Source organism: Saimiri boliviensis, chromosome 10, assembly GCF_048565385.1.
Source record: "Saimiri boliviensis isolate mSaiBol1 chromosome 10, mSaiBol1.pri, whole genome shotgun sequence".
In the NCBI taxonomy this organism is placed as follows: domain Eukaryota; kingdom Metazoa; phylum Chordata; class Mammalia; order Primates; family Cebidae; genus Saimiri; species Saimiri boliviensis.
The window spans coordinates 113,138,565-113,160,207 of record NC_133458.1 but is presented as its reverse complement, the minus strand read 5'-3'; the positions used below and the strand labels follow the sequence as shown (position 1 = coordinate 113,160,207).

Genomic DNA, 21,643 nt, shown 5'->3' with positions numbered 1-21,643 from the left:
ACACCTGTAATTCCAGCTACTCAGGAGGCTGAATCAGGAGAATTGCTCAAACCCAGGATGCAGAGGTTGTAGTGAGCCTAGATCACACCACTGCACTCCAGCCCGTGTACTCCAGCCTGGGTGACAGAGCAAGACTCCATCTAAAAAAAAAAAAAAAAAAAAAGAAAGAAAAAAAGAAAATTATTAGAATTTTAACATAGGTCTTGATCAAGAAACCACAATTACTGTTTAATATGGCCCAGCAGAGAGTCTGAGTTCATTAAATTGTTTTCTGAGCGCCCGAGTTCATGCCAGTGCCCAGAAGTTGTGGCAGGTGCTGTGGACAGGGTCTGGCCTGCCGCCATGAACCAATGGTGAGTTCTACCTGCAGAAGACCTGGAAGTGGTATGTGTTTCACATGGGTCAGTGGTTTGTCCTTGATTTTTCTTTTTGCCTTTTTATTAAAACTAGACTGGGAAGCTCGAATTGACAGCCACGGGCGGGTCTTTTATGTGGACCACGTGAACCGCACAACCACCTGGCAGCGTCCCACAGCAGCAGCCACCCCGGATGGCATGCGGAGATCGGGGTCCATCCAGCAGATGGAGCAACTCAACAGGCGGTTGGTGATCAGTATGCAGTGAGCTCCCCTAAACCACAGTGAAGGAGAATGGCAGCTAGAGACTCTCCCCTTACACTTTTCTGCTCAGACTGTGTGGGGAGACTCGAAAGTAATTAAGTACCTTACGAAACCTGTTCCTAGTGTTTGGAAAGCTAAATTTAGAATTTGGTGGCAAGAGACAAGTTATGCTTGAGTGTCATTTAAGTTCAGATGGGAAATCCTCTGAACTTCTTAATGGCCTAGGTTCAAAAACAGGAGTTCCTAACAAGGGTGGGTGCATCCCTCTCTGCTGGGATGTTCACCAAGGATAGCAGTGTTCCTTGAACTTTCCAGGCACTCTATCCAAATTATATATGGATACACATTTTTCTGGCAGACTGGTCCATACCCATCACATAGTTCTCAAAAGGATTCAGACCTCAGTTAAGAACATTCCAAGGACAGGTTTCATAAGAAGACTAAAAGCTGCCTGGAGGAGAAACTGTCTCATAAATCACCATGTGCATTCCTACGCTGGTCCCATAATTGATATATGTCCATCCATAATAATCATTGAAAAGCCTTCATCTTAGAAAAAGAAATGTTTAAAAATATTTTTGAGAATTATTTTGTTGAAAAATTAGGCCCTCTCTATTAAACTTGTAAAGATGTTATTTTATTTTTAACCTGCAAACAAAGTCTTAAACCGTATCAGGCTTAAACAGTGGTCCATTCATGTCAGAGGTGATGCAGTAAGCTAGTATAGAGCATCCTCCCTGACATCTTGCTCTTTAAGACTGGGGTAGTAGCTTCAGGATACTTTTAATTACCAGGAAAGCAAACTGAGGCTTCCTCAGTTGAAATTGCACCCACATGCTGTCTTGCTTTCATGTCAGGTGTAAAGGTGAAGGAAAAGCTGAGAAACAAAAGAATGAAGAACTGGGTCTGTGGAACACACCTACTGAGAGCAAATGCCTTTGAAACTCAATTGTTATCTGCCAGGAAAAAAAAGGGGGAGAAACCATTTAGTCTAAAACACATGGAGCCGGGCACAGAGGCTCACCCCTGTAATCCCAGCACTTTGAGAGGCCAAGGCGGGAGGATCATTTGAAATTAGGAGTGCAAAACCAGCCTAGCCGACGTGGTGAAACCCCGTCTCTACTAAAAATCTAAAAAAAAAAATAGCTGGGGGTGGTGGCAGTTGCCCATAATCTCAGCTATACGGGAGGCTGAGGCAGGAGAATCACTTGAACCTGGGAGGCTAAGGTTGCAGTGAACCGAGATTGCACAGCCTGGGTGACAGAGTAAGACTTAATAACAAAACTAAAAACAAAACATGGAAACAAAAAAAAATGAACTTCTGGCTACTGTTGTACACAAAAGAGCATGCTTTAGGTGAAAATCACTAGAACATTCTTTCATTGCCTGAGCATTTGGAAGACATTTGCTTTCCAGTTTTCCCCATCAGCAGCTGAGCGTTTAAGTCATTTACGAGAACCATAAAAGACTTGTGTTGGCAGCACACTTTACAATCATTCCCAGCCCAACAAAGCATGTTACAGGGAAGAACTCCTGATAACCCGAATGGACCGCAAATCCATAGGAGAGTCCTTTCATGGTGATTGCAACAAGACCCGTGTAACTGCAAATGTAAAAGACACAGTAAGCTCATTTTACATAGAGATCCTGTTGTGTGATTCTGTAGGCAGAAGTTAGCCCCTAGGTCTGTCTTGCCAAAACTGATAAGCTGCAATTCATCAGGCTGTATTTATATAAGGTGCTGTTTTGAACAACCAAAGCAAGGTGCTTCCTTCTGAATCTGAAGCAGAAGGAAGCACCTTGACCTATGGCATAACCATCCATGAAGTTTATCGGGGTGATCAGCTTGCGTAATACAAAAATTAGGCCAAATCCATCCTGAACCAGGTCTCCAAATAAGTTTTGTAGCCTTTAATATGTAAATTCCTGTGCCCTCCAGTGGAGGTGAACATGCTGGGAGAGGCAGCTGGACTTTGCTGAATAGGAAGTTGCATTTGCTACATCCATCTGGACAGATAAAAGGAATTTAGCACTTTGAGAAGGTACTTATTTCTAGTGAAAAAGTATACCTAGGGAAGATCAGATAACCTTCAGATAAGTATCTGAGCTTTTGCATACCTATCTTAATCTATTGCTTTCAAGTATTTAAAATTTTTTGTGATTTGGTGTGATAACAGGCAGCCCCAGAAAGTACACTTCCAGTCTTCTATCCATCTCACATTCGGCCACACACAAGGTCATTTTTTTGATAACCCACAGTTATCTGGAGAAATTTACAATGCTTACTGGCTCACAGCCACGTGGAAGTATTATCAAGGGTTCAAGGATTTTTCCTTGAGCCTAACCAAATGATTGAAAATCAAATGTGTTTGTGCAAGGAGACAGACACTGGGAAGTACAGAGGACACAACGGCCATGTGTAAGCTTGTGTGGTAGGTCACAGTGACCACAAGCCAACTCGGCCAATCCCCAGACGCGGCACACTCTTCCAGGCCTTTAGGGCTTGGCCACATGCTCCCACTGCGGGCAAGTGCCCCGCTGCCTGCTTCCCACCTGAAACACATCTCGTTCTACAGGCCTGCCTCAATGTCGTGTGCCCAGAACACCGTCCCAGAATCCCCTACACAGAGCCAGGGACTTCCTCCCCTATAGCCTCCGCAATATGCCCGCTTCTGTGCCAGAGCCTTACTCTTCTTTCTACCCCTTTCTGCCCCCAGAGCCTAGTGTGGGGCCAGAAGTTTAATAGGACTCAGTACAAGATTGTTTCCTGAGTTAATTCCTATACTTTCAGAATGTCCAGAGTTAATTAACTCTACTTGCACAAATATTTACTGAAAAGCAGAAAATATAAAGATGTATTTTTATTTTAAATAATCAACTAAAGTTTGATTTTTAAATTATTTGGATAGAATTATGATAATTTAAGGGAAATAGAAGTTTTAAATAGAAAAAAGTGATCTACAATCTAACTACCCCAAGGATTATTTAGCTTCTTTTTTTTTTTTTTTTTTTTTGAGATGAACTGGCTTAGTCACCTGGGCTGGAGTACAGTGGCGCAATCTCAGCTCACTGCAACCTCCACCTCCTGGGTTCAAACAATTCTCCTGCCTCAGCCTCCCAAGGAGTTGGGACTACAGGCACGTGCCACCACATCTGGCTAATTTTTGCATTGTCAGTAGAGACAGGGTCTCACCATGTTGGCCATGCAGGTCTCAAACTACTGGCCTCAGGTGATCCACCTGCCTTACCCTCCCACAGTGCTGGGATTACAGACGTGAGCCATTGCACCCAGCCAAGTTAGCTTTTTTAAAACATGTTGCCATCTTCAATTTCCATATGCGTGCACAATCCTTACATGGTTACAATGGTGATATGTAGTTGGTTTCATATTCTTTTTTCACTTATAAAACTCTAAGCATTTAATATTGCTGCATAGCCTTCAAATTAACATATAATTGCTCGTATAGTATTCCATGAATGGCTGAAGTTTAGTTAACCTAATTTCATGTTGTAGAATGATTTGCTTCTTGCTTTTGTCACTGTTTTTGTCACAAGGGCCTGCTAAATATTAAGATTGCCTTGTAGTAGAGGGTTTCCTTAGGATTCTATTCCCAAAAGAGTAGGCCAAGGGAGATAAATGTGAATTTGGTATTTGGTATCAATGCCTAACTTTCTACATTAGACACTGTGATTCGGGGAGTTTACTCTGCCAACAGCTACAGCTTCGCTTCCATCTCATCTTTTGGTTTGTTTTTGTTGATTTAAGAGGTGCTCCTGGTATTTTGATACCACTTACATTTCACTTGCTGGAGCAAGGGTCAACTTGTTTTCCGTAAGCTTTTCTTTAATAACAATGGTTTCTCCCATGTGAAATGTCTGTTCTTGGGCTTTTGAAGAGGGGTGAAGTTATTAGTTGGCTCATTGGTTTTGCTTGATTTTGGAGGGCTTTTTTTTTTTTTGCCTTGTTTGGGGTGTGTGTGTGTGTCCATTTACAAATTATGTATTTCAGCTGACTTTCTAGCTAATTTTCATGAGCCTTTTATATACTATAAATATTTAATATTTTGGTACAAAAAAATGGAGGGGGACTTTGATGGATAATTCCTAATGAAAGAGAAGAGAGCTGCTCTCTCTCCTGTTTAAAGCTGGGGAGCCTCTGAGACTGCAGTCCTGCCCTGTGAGACTGAGAGCCTCCTCAAGCCACTGTGTGTCCTGCTTCCCCAAACTGCCTCTGTGCTTCAGCAGAGGTCAGACATGGGGTCGAATGCAGGATTTGAGGCTGTTGACTTAGGAAGGCCTGAGATAACCGAGGTCCAGCTGAGGACATGTGAAGTAGGTCATGACATTGCTGACATTATCCTCATCAAATAAGATCAGATTTACTCATAATGCCCTGCTGTGGTCACTGCACATTGGGAATGAAAGGAGAGGCTACAACCTGACATTTGTGTAAGCCCTATTCTAGGCATCTATTGCTAAGTAAAACCACACCAAATGTAGTGGCATAAAACAACCCCAAGCATTTCTTCTCACCATTATTTCTCATGGTTCTGGTTTGACTGGGCCCAACGAGGCAGTTCCCTCCAGGGATATCACCTGGTTGCAGTCAGAGGATGGCCAGGCCTGGAGACTCGCATATCAGGAGCTTGATGCTGGCTGTTGGCTGGGCCTTTCAGCCAGGACACCTGCACAGAGGCTTTCCGTGTCACCTGGGCCGCCTCAGAGCATGGCTGCCAAGTTCCAGCACAAAGTGTTACTAACTCTATTAGTCAAGGTAGTTGAAGGGGACATGGATTCTATCTTTTAAAGGAGAGGGATACAGTTCTGGAAGAGCATGTGGGTCTAAAAATATCGTTGAGCCATTTTGAGAAACGCAGCCTGCCTTAAGGCATTTAGGGAGTCCTCCCAGTAGCAGCTGCCTTAGGTTTGGCAGGCCCCATTCCCCGCCTTGGTCAAGGTCACAACGCTTGAGCAGCTTCTCACTGGCACCCCCTGCTCTCCTGCCACGGCTGCATTCCCTGAGTCCCTAGCAGGGAGAAGATCGCAGAGGGCCATCCCTCACCATCCATCACCTCTTCACAGCCTCTCACCACAGATATACAGGGTGGTGAATTACCACAAATATTTCTCTCTATAATTCCACCACCGCTCAGCTCATCGGCCCCTTCCGCATTTTGCTCTAAGAGGCCTGCTCAGGAAATGCCTTGCAGTAACCACTACGGGCAAAGGTGGCTTCTGAAAGGTGTCAGAAGTGAGTGGGGGTCTCTCCAGATAAAACTGAAAGGAAGCCCGTAGGCCAGTAGTTCTCAAACCTAGATATAAATAATACTTCCTAAAGAACTCGTTAGAAATGCAGGTTTTTATTTGGTTCAGTTTCTGTAATTTTAACAATCACTCAGATGATACTCTTGCAAATGGCCTGAAAACTACAGTGAGAAAGCTTTCCTCTGTAAGGTCAAGGAAAGAGCAGGGCACTGGTCTGCAGAGATCCTGCCACAGTGGAGCCTCATCTGTGTAGCAAGCATCCCCGCACGTTCCCACCTGGGATTGCACTTGGAGATTGGCTATTTCCTGCTACGTGGTCTCTCATCATCCTCCTCCTCCTCTTCATCCCCTTCCTCCACCCACTCATTGCTTTCCTGGAGACAAAAAGTTTCCAGGAAAGTCTCCAGCGTAGGCTGTTGCAGGAGCTCCCAGCTGCTCTCCACAGCTCCAGGCTCCTCTCCTCCAATGCATTCTCCACTCTGACACTGGGTGATCAATCTCCGTGTACATCTGGCCCTGCCTGTTTTTTAGCAGCCGCCCATCACCAAGAGCAGTGGTTCATTCTCAAGGTTGATCCCTGGGCCAGCAGCACCAGGATCACCTGAGAACTCATCAGAAATGTACATTCTAAAAAAAAAAAAGAAAGAAAGAAAGAAAAAGGAAATGCACATTCTTTGGCCCTACTCCAAACCTGCTGAATCAGAGACTCTAGGGGTGGGGCTGGGAGTCTGTTTTAAGTCCTGTGGATGATTCTGCACAGGTCAAGTTGGGGAACCTGTGGCCTACAGAATAACACCCAGCCTACTGCAGGGTGGCCTCTGGGGCTCCCTCCTCTCTCTCCACTGCTCTCCAGGCCCTGCCCGGTGCCCACATGACCTGATAAGGCCACTGCCAGGCTTCTCAGAGCTCCCCAAGAGTGGCCCACTTTTGCACATTGTTGTTGCTCTTCTGAAATATTTTTTCCCAACCAGCTCCCCAGCAAACTCATACTCCAGCTTCACAATGTACAAACCTCAGGAGTCTCCTCGTCTGCATCCCACACACCTCTGTCTACGACAGCCTTTCACCTGGCTGGAGTTATGGCTTCCGTCCCATTCCCCTTTTGTTACATCTCGACTGTGTGTGTTTAAAGGGCAATGTCATATTCTAATCCTCTCTTCGATCTGAAAGTCCAGCACAGAGCCTGCACATACTGGGAGGGTTAGGAAATATTTAGTGCTTGGCAAGGTGGCTAGCTGGCTGGCCAAATGACTAAATCCCCAACGTGGGAAGAAAAATAAAATAAGCCTTTGAATAAGCAGAAAACATTTATTTATTTGCCAGAATGCTATTAGGTATAATATTTCCACAACCTTCGCCCCATCGTATCAATTACCTATCAAATAAAAGTGAGTGAGTAGAACTGCTACTCCAGTTTGTAGACTCATTACACTCATGTTGAGGTAATTTGATATCTTAGTTGTAGCATTTTAATTTACTTCCCATGCTCTTATTTTAGACTTAGGCTGATTTTTTGTTTTGTGCAGGGCACAGGCTGTTTTGCATGATTAGTTATTTGTATCGTTTTTTTAAAAGTCACCATATTGAAAATCATCACAGCTTATAAAACAAAAAGAACTTGTATCATCTTAGAGATACTTGTCTTGCTAATTGCTCTGGCTACCTTGTGGGAATTTTAAGCATTTCTTTCCTGACATTCAAGGCAGTTCTTTATACATTTCTCCAATTATCTGATTCAGAGTATTGGACCCCAACGAGCAAACCAAAGTTAACTCTTGTCTTTCCATTTTCTAATGCAAAGGTATCAAAATATTCAGCGAACCATTGCAACAGAGAGGCCTGAAGAAGATTCTGGCAGCCAAAGCTGTGAGCAAGCCCCAGCAGGAGGAGGCGGAGGTGGAGGGAGTGACTCAGAAGCCGAATCTTCCCAGTCCAGCTTAGGTATGGAAGGAGGGGTCCCTGCATCCTGTGATAGCTTCCAAGGGCTGTGTGACAGAGGACTGCAAGCCACTCACCCTGCCTCGTGGGGAACTATGTGCCCAGAGTGAAGAGTAGAGAGCCAGGGTGGAGGAGAGAGGCATGCCTGGTGCCCACAGGGGAAAGCAGTCAGAACAAACTTCCCACCAGGAAACAGGAGAAGTGATCATGGTGAAGGAAACACCATCACCCTGGCATGGGGATCTGGAGACAGGAAACAGATGAATTCTGGGGATGGAGCTGAGTTTGCTATCGTGCTTGTGAAGCAAGGCAACTTTGTCGGTGGCTCAATCACATATTGTTAAGTAAATGTATGTACTGGTGTCCTAAGGATTTTCCCACTTGTAAATAAAACATGCAATAAAACTTCACAATCTATTTTAAAGGAGCCATGTGACAACACTAGAAACAATCACTTGTTTGCACGTAAAACAAAATTCACTTCTCCCAAGAGAGGAAACTTTGAGAGAGGTTTCTCAGCATGCCACAAGGAGGGAATTTTTACCGACTGCACTAGGCATTCACCTGGGGCCTGGTTTGCCTGGTTTTCATTTCTTTGAATTTACCCGAGTGGAACTCAGACAAGGATAATCAAAAGGCATGAGACTGGCTTCCACTTTTTTTTTTTTTTTAACCTGTAATGAGATAAGATGATCACAGTGGCGTTCTATTAATCCACTTTCTTTTTAAATTGGGTAAATGATGCCAGATTTATTTGCCAAAAGAAGGCTTAGAGGACCGTCTGGGCAGGCAGCACTGGGATTCCAATCCTGCCAGGTCTCAGCCGTCTATGACAATGCAGAATATTGGACATTTTCATGTGATTTTTTAAAATGCACATCCACAATTCCACCACCAATTTTAACTCCCCCCTTCCTGTTATTCATTTTACCAGATATGCGAACTAAACTGACTAGTTTAGGTTTTTCTATTATTATTTATTTTATTTTATTTTTGAAAACAGAGTCTCTCTTTGTCACCCAGGCTGGAATGCATTATTATGGTGCGATCATAGCTCACTGCAGCCTCAAACTTCTGGGCTCAGGCAGTCCTCCCAACTCAGCCTCCTGAGTAGCTGGGACCTCAGGCATCTACCACCATGCCTGGCTAATTTTTTCATTTTGTGTAGAGACAGTCTTGCTATGTTACCCAGGCTGGTCTCAAATTCCTGGCCTCATGCGATCCTCCGGCCTCAGCCTCACAAAGTGCTAGGATTACAGGCATGAGACGCTGCACCTGGCCTGTTATTAATTTCTTTGTTCAGCCTTCTGAGAGGGATATGGTACAATAGCTAAGTAATTAGAAAAATGAGGAAAAAGCAACAGAAAGTTCATTTCTGAGTTTGATATTAAATCATTTGGCATTTACTGTATTAAAAAAATCCCACAATTAGTGACTGAAACTCACAACCATGCATCTACCCCACAATTCTACGGGTTGGCAAATTGAGCAGAGCTCAACTGGATGGCTCCTTGGGTTGCTGCTGGGCTCACCTGTCCATCTTGGGTCATCTGTGGAGTTGGCCATGGGCTGACCTGAGATGATTGCCGGTAGGATGGTTTGTCATCTTGCAGCAGGCTCGCCCAAGCTTTTTCTCATGGCGGTGGCAGGAATACCAGAGAGTGGAGATGCAGGTCTCTTGAAATCCTGATGCAGAACTGACCAATTGTCACTTCTGACATGTTCTGTTGGTTGAAATGAGACACAAGGCCAGCCCCCAATTCACCAAGGGGAAAAGCAGCGAAGTCCCAATGTGACTGGGTGTGGATGTAAGGAAGAGAGGCTGTGGTCCTTTCTGCAAACAATCTATCACAGCTATGGTTTGCAACTTGCAAAGGAAATAAGAAAAAAATAGGCAGGCGTGGTGGTGCACGCCTGTAGTCCCAGCTACTCAGGAGGCTGAGTATATGGGAGGATGGCTTGAGCCCAGGAGGTCAAGGCTGCAGTGAGCTGTGTTCGCCTGGCTGCACTCCAGCCTGGGCAACAGAGCAAGACCCTGTCTCAAGAAAGAAAGAGAGAGGAAGGGAAGAAAGAAAGTATGAACGAATGAATGAATGAGCAAAAGAAAAGAGGGAGGGAGGGAGGGAGGGAAGGAGGAGAGGAAGGAAGGAAGGGAAGGAAGGAGGGAAGGGAAAAAAAGGGAGGGAGGGAGGGAGGGAAGGAGGGAGGAAGAAAAATCATTGTGATAAAAGAGGAGAGATGTTAGAAGACTTGAGCCTTATTGAAGTTATACAGAAACACTGCTAGGAAGTGATGATTCTTAACTGACATACATAAAGTAATGGCACTTGGCGTAAATCCAACAGTCTGCTGTGTGGGTGAAGGCATGTGTGTCGCTGCCATCAGGAGGGAAGTACAGGGGTTGAAATGCCCTTTTCCCAATGTGTTCTGTTGCTTTCCTTCACTTTTTGCAGATCTAAGAAGAGAAGGTTCACTGTCTCCAGTGAACTCGCAAAAAATTACCTTGCTGCTGCAGTCCCCAGCGGTCAAGTTCATCACCAACCCGGAGTTCTTCACTGTGCTGCACGCCAATTATGTGAGTGCCCTAAAACATAGAGGGGGCTGCCTGGCTTGGCAAGACCCAAAACACAGCTTTGTAAAGTCATCTGATAGATCTAAAAGGCTAGACTGACAAGCAACAAAAAACAAAGACAGCTCAGTTTACTCTTTTGAGTGTCTGTGAGTCTCCCAAAAAAGAAAAAGACTGGATTTGGAAATGCTGCTGCCTCTGTGGGTTTTTGTTAGGCTCAAATGTGTTAATATCAGTGAAAGTGCTTTGGAAACAAACCTGTTTTCACTATTATTAAAATTTTAACAGAGCAAGATTATGAAGTGGCCAGATTTCCTTCAGCCTACTCATTTTATAAAATCATTTTCACTGATAAAATTTTAAAGCAGAGTTCTCCTAGATAAACGAAGAGGTTTCTTTTTGATGTGGTTTTTCAAATATCATGCTGAAGTTAAATTTGATGTGATTTTACCTATGTAGTTTTTTCATTGCTTTTTGTGTGTGTGTGTGTATTTTCAAGAAAGCAATATCATGTTATCACTATATTCACTAATTTTTCCATTCAACAAACATCTTCTGTGTGGTTCAGGCTCAGATCTAGGTGCTGGAGTCACAAAGACAGATTAGGGTGACATCTAAACAGTAGGAGCTCCCATTTTGTGGAACGATGACATGAAAAAGATCAGCTCAGTGTGACAGGACCAGGTGAACCAAGGGAGGACAGAATGCTCTGGGGGTGCCGGGGAGCATTCCTGGGGAGGCAGCTGAATTGAGTCCTGGAGGTTGAAAGTGGACAGGAAGCGGTCCGGGCAGATGGACATCTGTAGAAAGGATGTACCTGTGCCGGGTGCGGTGGCTCACTCCCGTAATCCCAGCATTTTGGGAGGCCGAGGTGGACAAATCACGAGGTCAGGAGATTGAGAATACCCTGGCTAACACGGTGAAACCTGTCTCTATTAAAAATACAGAAAATAAGCTAGGCATGGTGGCACATGCCTGTAATCACAGCTATCTGGGAAGCTGAGGCAGGAGAATCACTTGAACCCAGGAGATGGAGATTGAAGTGAGCCAAGATCACGCCATTGCACTCCAGCCTGGGCGACAGAGCGAGACTCTGTCTCAAAAAAGAAAAAGAGAAAAGGATGCACTGTGAGGAGGCCTGGGAAATAACTCCAGGGTGGTGAGTGTGGGTGGCTGGTAGGAGGGAGAGAGGAGGAGAGGCTGGAGATTGGGCAGCAGAACACCTGGTAAGTCGTGCACAGGAGCCTGGATCTACTACAGCAGGTCACAGGAACCAACAGTAACACTGAGGCTACCTGACCAGGGGGGTGGATGATGCATCTTCTCTGGCAGAGTATCGGGGAGAGACTGAGCTGAGGCGGTTAAGAGACAGGCTGATTCAACCGCTGAGTGAGAGATGATCTGGCTCTGACCTAAGGAAGGGGTGGGAGCGTGGCAAGGAATGGCTCTATTCAGGGATATTTCTCATGGACTCATCAGCACCTGGGTCCCTTGTGATCATGGGTGGGTGCAAGATGAGGACTCTAGAAAGACAGCATAGTTTCAGCTTTGGGCACCTGGGTAAGACAGTGACCCCACTAAGCTGAAGCTGGAGTTTGACTGGGTGATGGAGGGTATGGCAGCAGAGGCGGGGATCAGTTTTTAACAGGTTATTTCTGAGAAGCCTATGGGATTCCCTGTGGCTGGATTCCAAGCAACTCCCCAGAGGTGCAGTGGGAGCCACAGGGAAAATGCTTATGGCACATGGCCATGCCCCAGCCCTGGTGCAGGTGGCCCTGGGCCAGCAGGAGCCACTGGCCCAAACCCCTGCCTATACACGGTCTGTCCTTTCAACGCCCCCCCCGGACCCCCTACACACACCAGTCCTGTGTACCATCACATTGTCATTTCCTTCTTCATCTCTTCCCCTCTCCCAACACCTACACACACACACACACACACACACACACACACACACATTTTTACATAGTGTTCAAAAAAATGACAGACATCTCATGACCAGCCTTCAATCCAGGAGCTCTAAATTAATACTCCCCCTTTTAGACAGGGAGGAGGACCAAAGGCAGACCTCAGCAGTCAGAGAAGGGACCATGGAGGAGAGAGAGGACTGAGGCTCAGGCAGGTAGAGGGAGGCCAAGGAGAACCAGGCATGGCTGAGACGGCGGGAAGACCGTGTGGAGTCACACAGAGAGGTCGGCCGTGTCCCGAGCCGCCCGGCACTCAGGTGGAGCGGGTGTCACAGATATGTCTATGTGAGCCAAGGGGGTGTGTTTCGATGCACATTTACTTCTTTTTTTTTTTTTCTTTTTCTTTTCTTTTTTGAGACACGGCCTTGCTCTGTTGCCCAGGCTGGATTACAACAGCATAATCATAGCTCACTGCAGCTTCTATTCTCAGACTTAGGTGATCCTTCCACCTCAGCCTCCCCAGTGGTTGGGACCACCAGCATACGCCACCATGCCAGCTAATTTTTTTAATTTTTTGTAGAGATGGGGTCTTACTGTCTTGCCCAAGCTGGTCTCAAATTCCTGGGTGTTTACTTCTTGAGCAGGAGCTCATTTTCTGAGGCATCCACCTCATGTTCACAATAAACCACTGTGTCACATTCACACTTAGCAGTGTTAGGGTGCTCACAGTCTTGCTCTGTGTTTTCCCTAATTCCCCACTACCTACCCCATCCGCCCCGACCCATCTCAGAGTGCCTACCGAGTCTTCACCAGTAGCACCTGCTTAAAGCACATGATTCTGAAAGTCCGGCGGGATGCTCGCAATTTTGAACGCTACCAGCACAACCGGGACTTGGTGAATTTCATCAACATGTTCGCAGACACTCGGCTGGAACTGCCCCGGGGCTGGGAGATCAAAACAGACCAGCAGGGAAAGGTGAGTGTGACCCACATGCAGAGCTTTCATCAAACAGGCTCCTTCCCCAAAGAGAAGACTAGCAAGGACGTGTCTCCACTGGTGAGGAGGAGGGTGTGGGGAGGAGTTATGTCCGGGAGATGCGCTATCGACTGCCAGCAGGAAAGGGGGTGATAATCATCCACATCTGGGTTTCTGAACCTCAGTGCTACTGTGGGGAGAAGGGGGCCAGGCCAGGCGAATACCCTGTGCTTTACGGGACATTAGCAGCATTCCTATCCCTCATGCCACTAGATGCCAACCACGGTGACATTGCTGTGTCACCAGGGAGAAAGGTCACACCTGGTTAAGAACCACTGTCTACGTTATTTTAAATCTAGGTTTGGAACATGGAACCAGATTCTGTCCAATGACCTTTGTTTACCTCCTTAGACAGCTAACTCTCAGGGGATAAAGTCATTGGTTAAATTCATTGTTAGATTATTTGTTGTGATTTCCCTAATACACCTTAAGTTAAAACAGCCTAACAAGCAGGGTGGGGTGTGCTGGGCCCATGTGATCTTCTTGGATTACGTTTTGCTTCTGTGTAACGTTAGCCCAAACCGGGCCTTCCCTGCCATGCTTTAGAAGACCAGCTGAGTCTGAAAGCAAGAAGGTTTTGTCCTAATCTTCATCAGCTATCTCGATGTATTCAAAGGACAGGCCAAGTAATTTACTAGAACTGAAACTGTGTAACCATACATGAAATTTACCAAAGAGAATCACTCCCTCTTTTATGGTCCAAGGAACCAGGAGCTTTGCCTGCAGTTATGTCTGCGACATGTCCTTTCCTCTGTGAATGTGAACCTGCAAAGCCACGTTCCCCAAAGGGAGCTGATGGGGCACCAGTGTTCCCTCAAAGCCATGAGTTTCTCTCCTACAAACCCCTAGTGTGCCTCAGAATATGGACTCTCTGGAGTGTGTGGGGAAAGAATGGGGGACTCCTTACAAGTCCATTCATAAAATGAATCTCTAGGACCAGCTCCTCTGTAACCAGGGATGAATTAGAGGAGGGGAAAGAGTATGCCTGGTGTAGTAGAAAGCCACCGTAACCAGGATCTGTTCCCTGGGACTTTCTCATTGACTGGAGCTGGCCTCTGTTGGAAGAGTGACAATGATTTGAATGTGGGGACTTGGTGATGTGTATTAGGGTGGGAAATGAAGCCTGAGCCAGAACAGAAAGTAAAGGAGAGGCTTATCAGAGCTGGGTATGGGTAGCCACGTTTACATTTATTGATTAACCAGGATGCCAATTGGACACCACCACGTTCATCATGCAAACAACACACACCAACGTGAACAGCTTGCTGAGCCTCAGATTTCCGTGACTGCGGTTTTGCAGCGGGTTAGGGGTGACAGGGAGCCCAGTGGGATGACAGGGAAGCTTCCTAGTGCCATTCATGGTACACATGCAGATGATGTGACATCTCCTGGTGATCACGCCAGCAGGGAAGCACAGAGGCTGAGATGCATTCTGAGAGTTTCGTTCCATTTGGGAATGCATGTGAGGAAATTTCTGGCAAGAGCTCTTCCCCCTCATTCTTTTTAGCAAGAAGATACCATACATGAGAAAGAAAAAAAAATCTGAATTTGAGATGAGAAGGTATGTATTCTGCTTTCAGTTATGACACAAACTAGCTGTGTGCCTACACACATGCACACACGCAAATGGTCTTACCAATTTCTTATTAATTGAACACAAACATACACACTTATAGTGGCAGAATGTCTAAGAGGCATACCATGTGGTGAATTGCTGGGGAAAGTAGCCTTAGACTTGAAATGTGTCATCAAAGTCCGTAGGGTGGTCAGAGAGGAACAACGAAGGATAGTGGGAAAAATACATGGACCAGTCGGTCTCAGTCTAAATACATGACCCTGTGCAAGTCACTTGACCTTTCTGGCCTTAAAATAGCAACAGTAATGCCTACGTTGCTTTCATGATTTTACAATCAGATAAGTAAGTTACTAAGTTAATGAAGGAATGCTTGATAATAGCATGACAGATTAGTAGGATCTACCATTAATAATCCAAGATCAAGATTGGTAAGTGTGGGAAATAAAAGAATATCTCATTGCCAAACCCATTGATGTTGGGAATAGGTTGAGAAAAACATGTTTGGACTGTGCCTCTAACTTGGATAGGATATGCTGCACAGGAGACTGAAAATTAGGAATACAACTCACTAAAAAATGAGGTGGTCATAGCTCACTATGCGAAAGCCACCTTTGTCGCCTGCCAGAGCAGGTCTGTGCCCCTCACCCCAGCCAATCTGCTTCTTGCTTCATCTACACATTCAAAGAGGGCAACCTTTGCTTTTATTATGCACCATGGTAGGACGTCTCGGCAGAAGTGTTTGGTGTCTTTGAATGCATGGTCAACTCTACAAAGGGGACAGAGGTCAGGGGCTCAGAGCTCTGCTGCTTCCGATGGACCAGGGCAGTAAACACACTGGCCTCTGACTCATCTGCCATCGTCAGAGTCTGAAAAAAGAGGACAGAGCCTTCTGCCCAGTTTAATAGAGATTGCAAGTGTGCCTCACACCTCATTCCCAGTCTGAGCTGAGGGACAGTCACCATCAGAGAGGTAGGGCAGTGGGCCCCATGGGTCCTATCTTATGGCAGACATGAGACCAAGGTGGCCTCTGCTGAGGAATGAATAAATAAAATGAGAAGAGGCCTAGGAAGAGACACTACTGCAGAAAGGAAACAGAGTCTTGGTCTGATGAAAAGCATGTCTTTTTTTTGGAAAGCATATTTTTTCTCAGAAAGTATAATTTTCTTTGGAAAATAGAACTGTTTAAAAGACATCTATTCATCATCCATGAAATGGTACACAGGCTCATGACTTCTGTTATTAACCAAGAGGAAGAAGCCACAAACAGAAAACAAGCTGAGAGGAAACAGACATAAGAAAGTAGTCTGAAAATAGCTGTTTGAAGATTGCAGGGAAAAGCAAAAGGTAATAATAGCATAGAGATAAAACAGAGCAGCACTGATGCTATGTGAAATCTCATCACTGATATGGCATATGAACATGGAAACAGCCCCTAAAACAGAAGGAAGGGACCCGATTGCAATCAGTGGCAGAGAAAAGTAAAAAGAAAAGAAAAAGAAAAAGAAAAAGAAATGCAAAAACTGAAAAAAGAAAAAATTTATCTCCTCTATGCCTACCCTAACCAACCAAGTTAATACCACAGCCTTCCCCGACCCCTGGGTCATGTGCTCCCCCGTGTCACTTACACATTTATTAGGTTTATTGCTTATTGTCTGTTTATTATGGAAGGATTGTAAGCTTTTATGAGAACAGAAATTTTGGTTTTGCTCATTAATATAACATCAAGGGCCAAGAATAGTGTCTGATAGATAGTTGGCACTCAATAAATCTCTGCTACACCAATGACTTATACAGTAACTTGAGGAAAGAAACCAGAATACTAGGTAGAGCAGGAAAAATTATTAATATTAATTATAGTAAATAAATATTAAATATTAAAATTAAAATTTTGCTGATCTAAAATTATTTAGGGGTGCAGATTAATTGGGCTCACTAAATTACAGTAAAGGTCATTGAAATACATTATATATCTAAACATGTACTGGAATATCTTTAAATAGAAATTCTTTAAAAATCTTAACAATATGCAGCCATGATAATATAAAAGTTATCTACAAAAGAATAAAAATCAGGCTGGGCGTAGTGGCTCACGCCTGTAATCCCAGCACTTTGGGAGGCTGAGGCGGGTGGATCACAAGGTCAGGAGATTGAGACCATCCTGGCCAATATGGTGAAACCCTGTCTCTACTTAAAATACAAAAATTAGCTGGGCGTGGTGGTGGGTGTCTGTAGTCCCAGCTGCTCAGGAGGTTGAAGCAGGAGAATTGCTGGAACCTGGGAGTTGGAGGTTGCAGTGAACCAAGATCACACCACTGCAATCCAGACTGGGTGACAGAGAGATACTCCATCTCAAAAAAAAAAAAAAAAAAAGAATAAAAATCAGACAAGCTTCAAACCTTCCATCCAAAAAATGAAAGTAGAGAAATCCACAGAGCAATGACTCCAAGATGTTGATGAGAAAAGATTGTAGCCCATAAATACAATGATTGCCATTCATGGGTGAAGGCAGAAAAACAACCTCATGTGCAAAATCAGAGCTTACCCTACCCTTTTACCCATCCTGATTACTATAGTTTGATAGTTAATATGGTTTGTTTGACCCCTTCAAGTCTCCTGCTGGAATTTAATCCCTATTGTGGCAGGGTTGGAGTGGGCCTAGTGGAAGTTGCTTGAGTCTAGATCTCTCATGAAGGACTGGTGCCATCCTTGCAGTAATCAGTGAGTTCTCACCTTATTTGTTCTCTCAAGAGCTAGTTGTTCAAACGAACTTGGCATCCGCCCCCTTCCCCCGCTCTCTCTGGCTTCCTCTCTCACCATAGAATCTCCGCACATGCTCCCCTTCACCCTTCACCATGAGTGGAAGGAAGCAGCCTGAGGCTTTCACCAGACACCCAGTCTTCCAACCAGTAGGATCATGAACCCAATAAACTTTTCTGCTTTATAAATGTCCTGGTCTCAGGTATTCCTGTAGAGAAGCACGAACAGACTAAGACACTGATGAAACACCAAAAGCCATTCTCCAGATGGCTCAGTAACAAATCAAAGCGCAGCATTAACAGTGAGAAAATGATAGTATCAAAAGGACTAGAGAAATCCACAGAGCAGTTAAATCAATCAAATACATAAATATAAATAAAAGTAATTGTTCTTAGAATGCTTTAAAACATATTGGAAAAGCCTAAAAAATATGGAAAAGTTGTATAATACAAATAGAATAGTTGTATAATAACAGTCTGGATCAATATCACCAGACTGGAATTTTTAAAAGCACAAAGAGGGAAGATAAGTAGGGGAAGGAAAGTTATGCTGAGTTACTAGTTGGGCTCAAGGGGAGTAAAACTGGATGATTTTACAAACAAAGACTAAATATAGTAATTCGACAAGCTTAAAAGGCAATTGTTTGTACCATTTAAAACAGAATTTTCCAAAGTCCTTCAAAAGATAAAATCAAACAAAATAGAGTTTGTATGACAAAACACACAAAAAACTGCAAATAAGATGGAAATAACAAAAGTAAGGTAACAACAGTAACGCCAAGCATAACAGTTACGGCAAAAGGTGGAAACATGATGATAAACTTAGGTACCAAAAGGAAAACACTTTCAGCTTTGGTAACAAACAGATCCAGGTTACAAAAAGGCATACCTAAGAGGTGGTTTAGAAAGTTTAGAAATAAAAGAATAAATATTAATGTGAAGACAACAGAAAAACCAGTGGTGGCATATTAATATGATACAAAGGAGAATTCCAATCACAGTCCTTAAATGGGGTCAAAGAAATATTTTAATCAATGGCAAAATTAAGATAAAGATATAATCGTCATGCAACTTATGAGCCAAATAATAATATATTATGAAATTTTAAAAATCAAAGAGAAATGGAAGGAGATGAAAAAATACAGTCATGGTAGGAAAATGTGCTTTATATCCATCAGTCTGACAGCTTAAATAGACAAAATAATTTAGGATTTAAATAATATAACTTTATGTGAATGAAACAAATTAATTCTCTTATTAGAAATAGAGTTTACATGAATGGATAAACAAAATGTGGTGTATACCTACAATAAAATGTTTGTCCTTACAAAGTAGTGAAATTCCAAAACATGCTACATGAATGAACCTTGAAGACACTCTGCTAAGGGAAATAAGCAAGACACAAAGGAACAAGAATTTTGTGATTCCACTCATATGAGGACCTAGAATAGTCAAATTTATAGAGATGGAAAGTAGATCAGAGGTTATCAGGGGCTTGTAGGAGAGAAAATGAGGGGTTACTGTTTCATGGATACAGTGTTTCAATTTGGGAAGGCGAAAAAGTGCTGGGGAAGGAGAGTGGTGATGGTTGCACAACCGTGAGAATTTCTTTTTTTTTTTTTTTTTTTGAGACAGAGTTTCGCTCTTGTTACCCAGGCAATGGTGCGATCTCGGCTCACCGCAACCTCCGCCTCCTGGGTTCAGGCAATTCTCCTGCCTCAGCCTCCCGAGTAGCTGGGATTACAGGCACCCGCCACCATGCCCAGCTAATTTTTTGTATTTTTAGTAGAGACGGGGTTTCACCATGTAGACCTGGATGGTCTTGATCTCCTGACCTCGTGATCCACCCGCCTCAGCCTCCCAAAGTGCTGGGATTACAGGCTTGAGCCACCGCGCCGGCTGAGAATTTCTTATATTTAATGCCACTGAACTGTACGCTTAAAAATGGTTAGCATTTTATGTATGTTTTGCCACAACAACAAAATAGAAAAAAGGCCTAAAAAATAAAGTTGAGAACTTCTTTTCATGATTATTTTTGTAAGTGGTTATGTTCTACACTGCAAAGAAAACAAAAAAGCAGAAAATAATCAGATCACATCCTATGGCCATAAAGTAATCAAACTGAATTGTAAGTAAATTTAAGCACCGTCTTAAAAACAAAATCTTTGCCAGCTGGAAAGTAAAAGCAATGTTCTAGATGACACTTAGGTTTAAAATGAAATAAAGACTTAGAAACCATTGAGAAATTGTTGAAAATACATGTGAACAATACTTAATAAAATACAGAAAGGATATACTCAAAGACTTAGTAGCATTAAGGAATTTCAGTTGATTACTTTAAGAAATAGTTTTTAAATTAGTTGATAAAAACTAAATATTTATTTATTTATTTATTGAGACTGGCTCTCACTGTATCACCCAGGCTGTAGTGCAGTGGCATGATCACAGCTCACTGCAGCCTCGACTTCCTGTCCTCCAGCAATCTTTCCACCTCAGTCTCCCAAGTAGCTGGGACCACAGGTGCACACCACTAAGACTGGCTTTTTTGGTATATTTTCGTATTTCTTTTTGATAGAGACAGGTTTTCACCATGTTGCCCAGGCTAGTCTTAAACTCCCAAGCTCAAGGGATCCACCTACTTTGGCCCCCTCAAAGTGCTGAGATTACAGGTGTAATGAATACACATTTATATTTTAAAAACAAAAGTACTCTTGGTAAACTAAGAATGTAAATATGTTTTCATGACCTAATAAAGCCTACCTTGAAACAATGAACATCTTATTGTACAATTGGGCCTAGTAGTTTTCTCTAAATCAAGAGTAAGAAAAGATTGCAACTACTACTTCTTATTTAATGTTGTCCTGGAAGTACTCACCAATATTACAAGAAAGGCCATAAAAACAAAAGAGCCCTCCTAAAGAAGGAAACAAAGTTAACATTATTTGCAACTAAAAATCAAAGAGGATATACTTAAAAGAGTAGTTTACTATATGGAACCATTTAATATGATGAGCTGACAAAAAGTAAATACATAAATAATAACTTTCCTGAGTGCCAGCAATGAAGGGTTATAAAATATTATAGGAAAAGATGCATTCAGAATAGCAATGGACAGTATTAAATACCTGTAAATGATCTTAGCCAGAAATATGCATCTTTCAGTAAAACAACTATAAAACTGTACTAAGAAAAAAATTCTTTAGTATACATGTTCAGAAATGGGAAATGTTTACACCAACTATCATAGGAATGAATTATCTCCAAAATAATTTGCAGTCTCAAAGTGATTCTAGACAAAATCCCAATAGAACTCATTTTGGAACTTAATAAAATTAATATTAGTTCCTCTGGAAAAATGAACACAGACAAGAATACATAAGAAAATCTTAGAAAAGAAAGAGGAAACTTGCCCTACAGACGTTAATAATTGGAATAGTGCAGTCCCAGTGAAAAGCCTCAGACCATTGGAATAAATAAAATATCATGAAACAGACAGTAGTATTTATAAGAAATTTATTTATAATAAAACAATAGGAAATGAATGACTTGGAAAAATGGGCTCTCTGAGGAAAATGTCAAACTATAACTTCACATCATACCAAAATATGTTTCAGAAAGGTAAAAGATTTAGTGATAACAATTAACTCACCAAAACTAGAGCTAGAAAAATATAGTAAACACTTAACTGACCTCTAGAGAGAAATGACTGAGAGATTTGAATGTGTGGAAATATTAAAAACTCAGTGTATTAGAATATAAAACAAAAATCAAAAGCAAATTTGAAAGCATATGTATAACTTAGTACATGTATAATAAATAAGAAAACTTTAACATCTCAACAACAACAAAAAAAGGAACAGATACACTGCAGGCAATACACTAAGGAAAGAATGGACTAATCAGCCTATGAGAACTTGTTTTTCTTTTGTAAATTTCCTGGGAAATTGTAATTCACCATTATTTACCATTTAACACTT

At 43.0% G+C, this 21,643-nt stretch overlaps 1 protein-coding gene across 12 annotated transcripts in view; it reads left to right on the top strand.

Moving 5' to 3' along the window:
- The window catches only part of HECW1 (HECT, C2 and WW domain containing E3 ubiquitin protein ligase 1), a 600,315-nt gene that overhangs the window by 488,872 nt on the left and 89,800 nt on the right, over window positions 1-21,643 (top strand). For all 12 annotated transcript variants that reach the window (XM_074379771.1, XM_010341340.3, XM_074379772.1 and 9 more), the window contains 4 exons: window positions 451-601; window positions 7,686-7,825; window positions 10,276-10,397; window positions 13,089-13,274. In XM_074379771.1, the coding sequence (XP_074235872.1) occupies window positions 451-601; window positions 7,686-7,825; window positions 10,276-10,397; window positions 13,089-13,274 (599 nt within the window). The remainder of the gene's footprint in view (window positions 1-450; window positions 602-7,685; window positions 7,826-10,275; window positions 10,398-13,088; window positions 13,275-21,643) is intronic.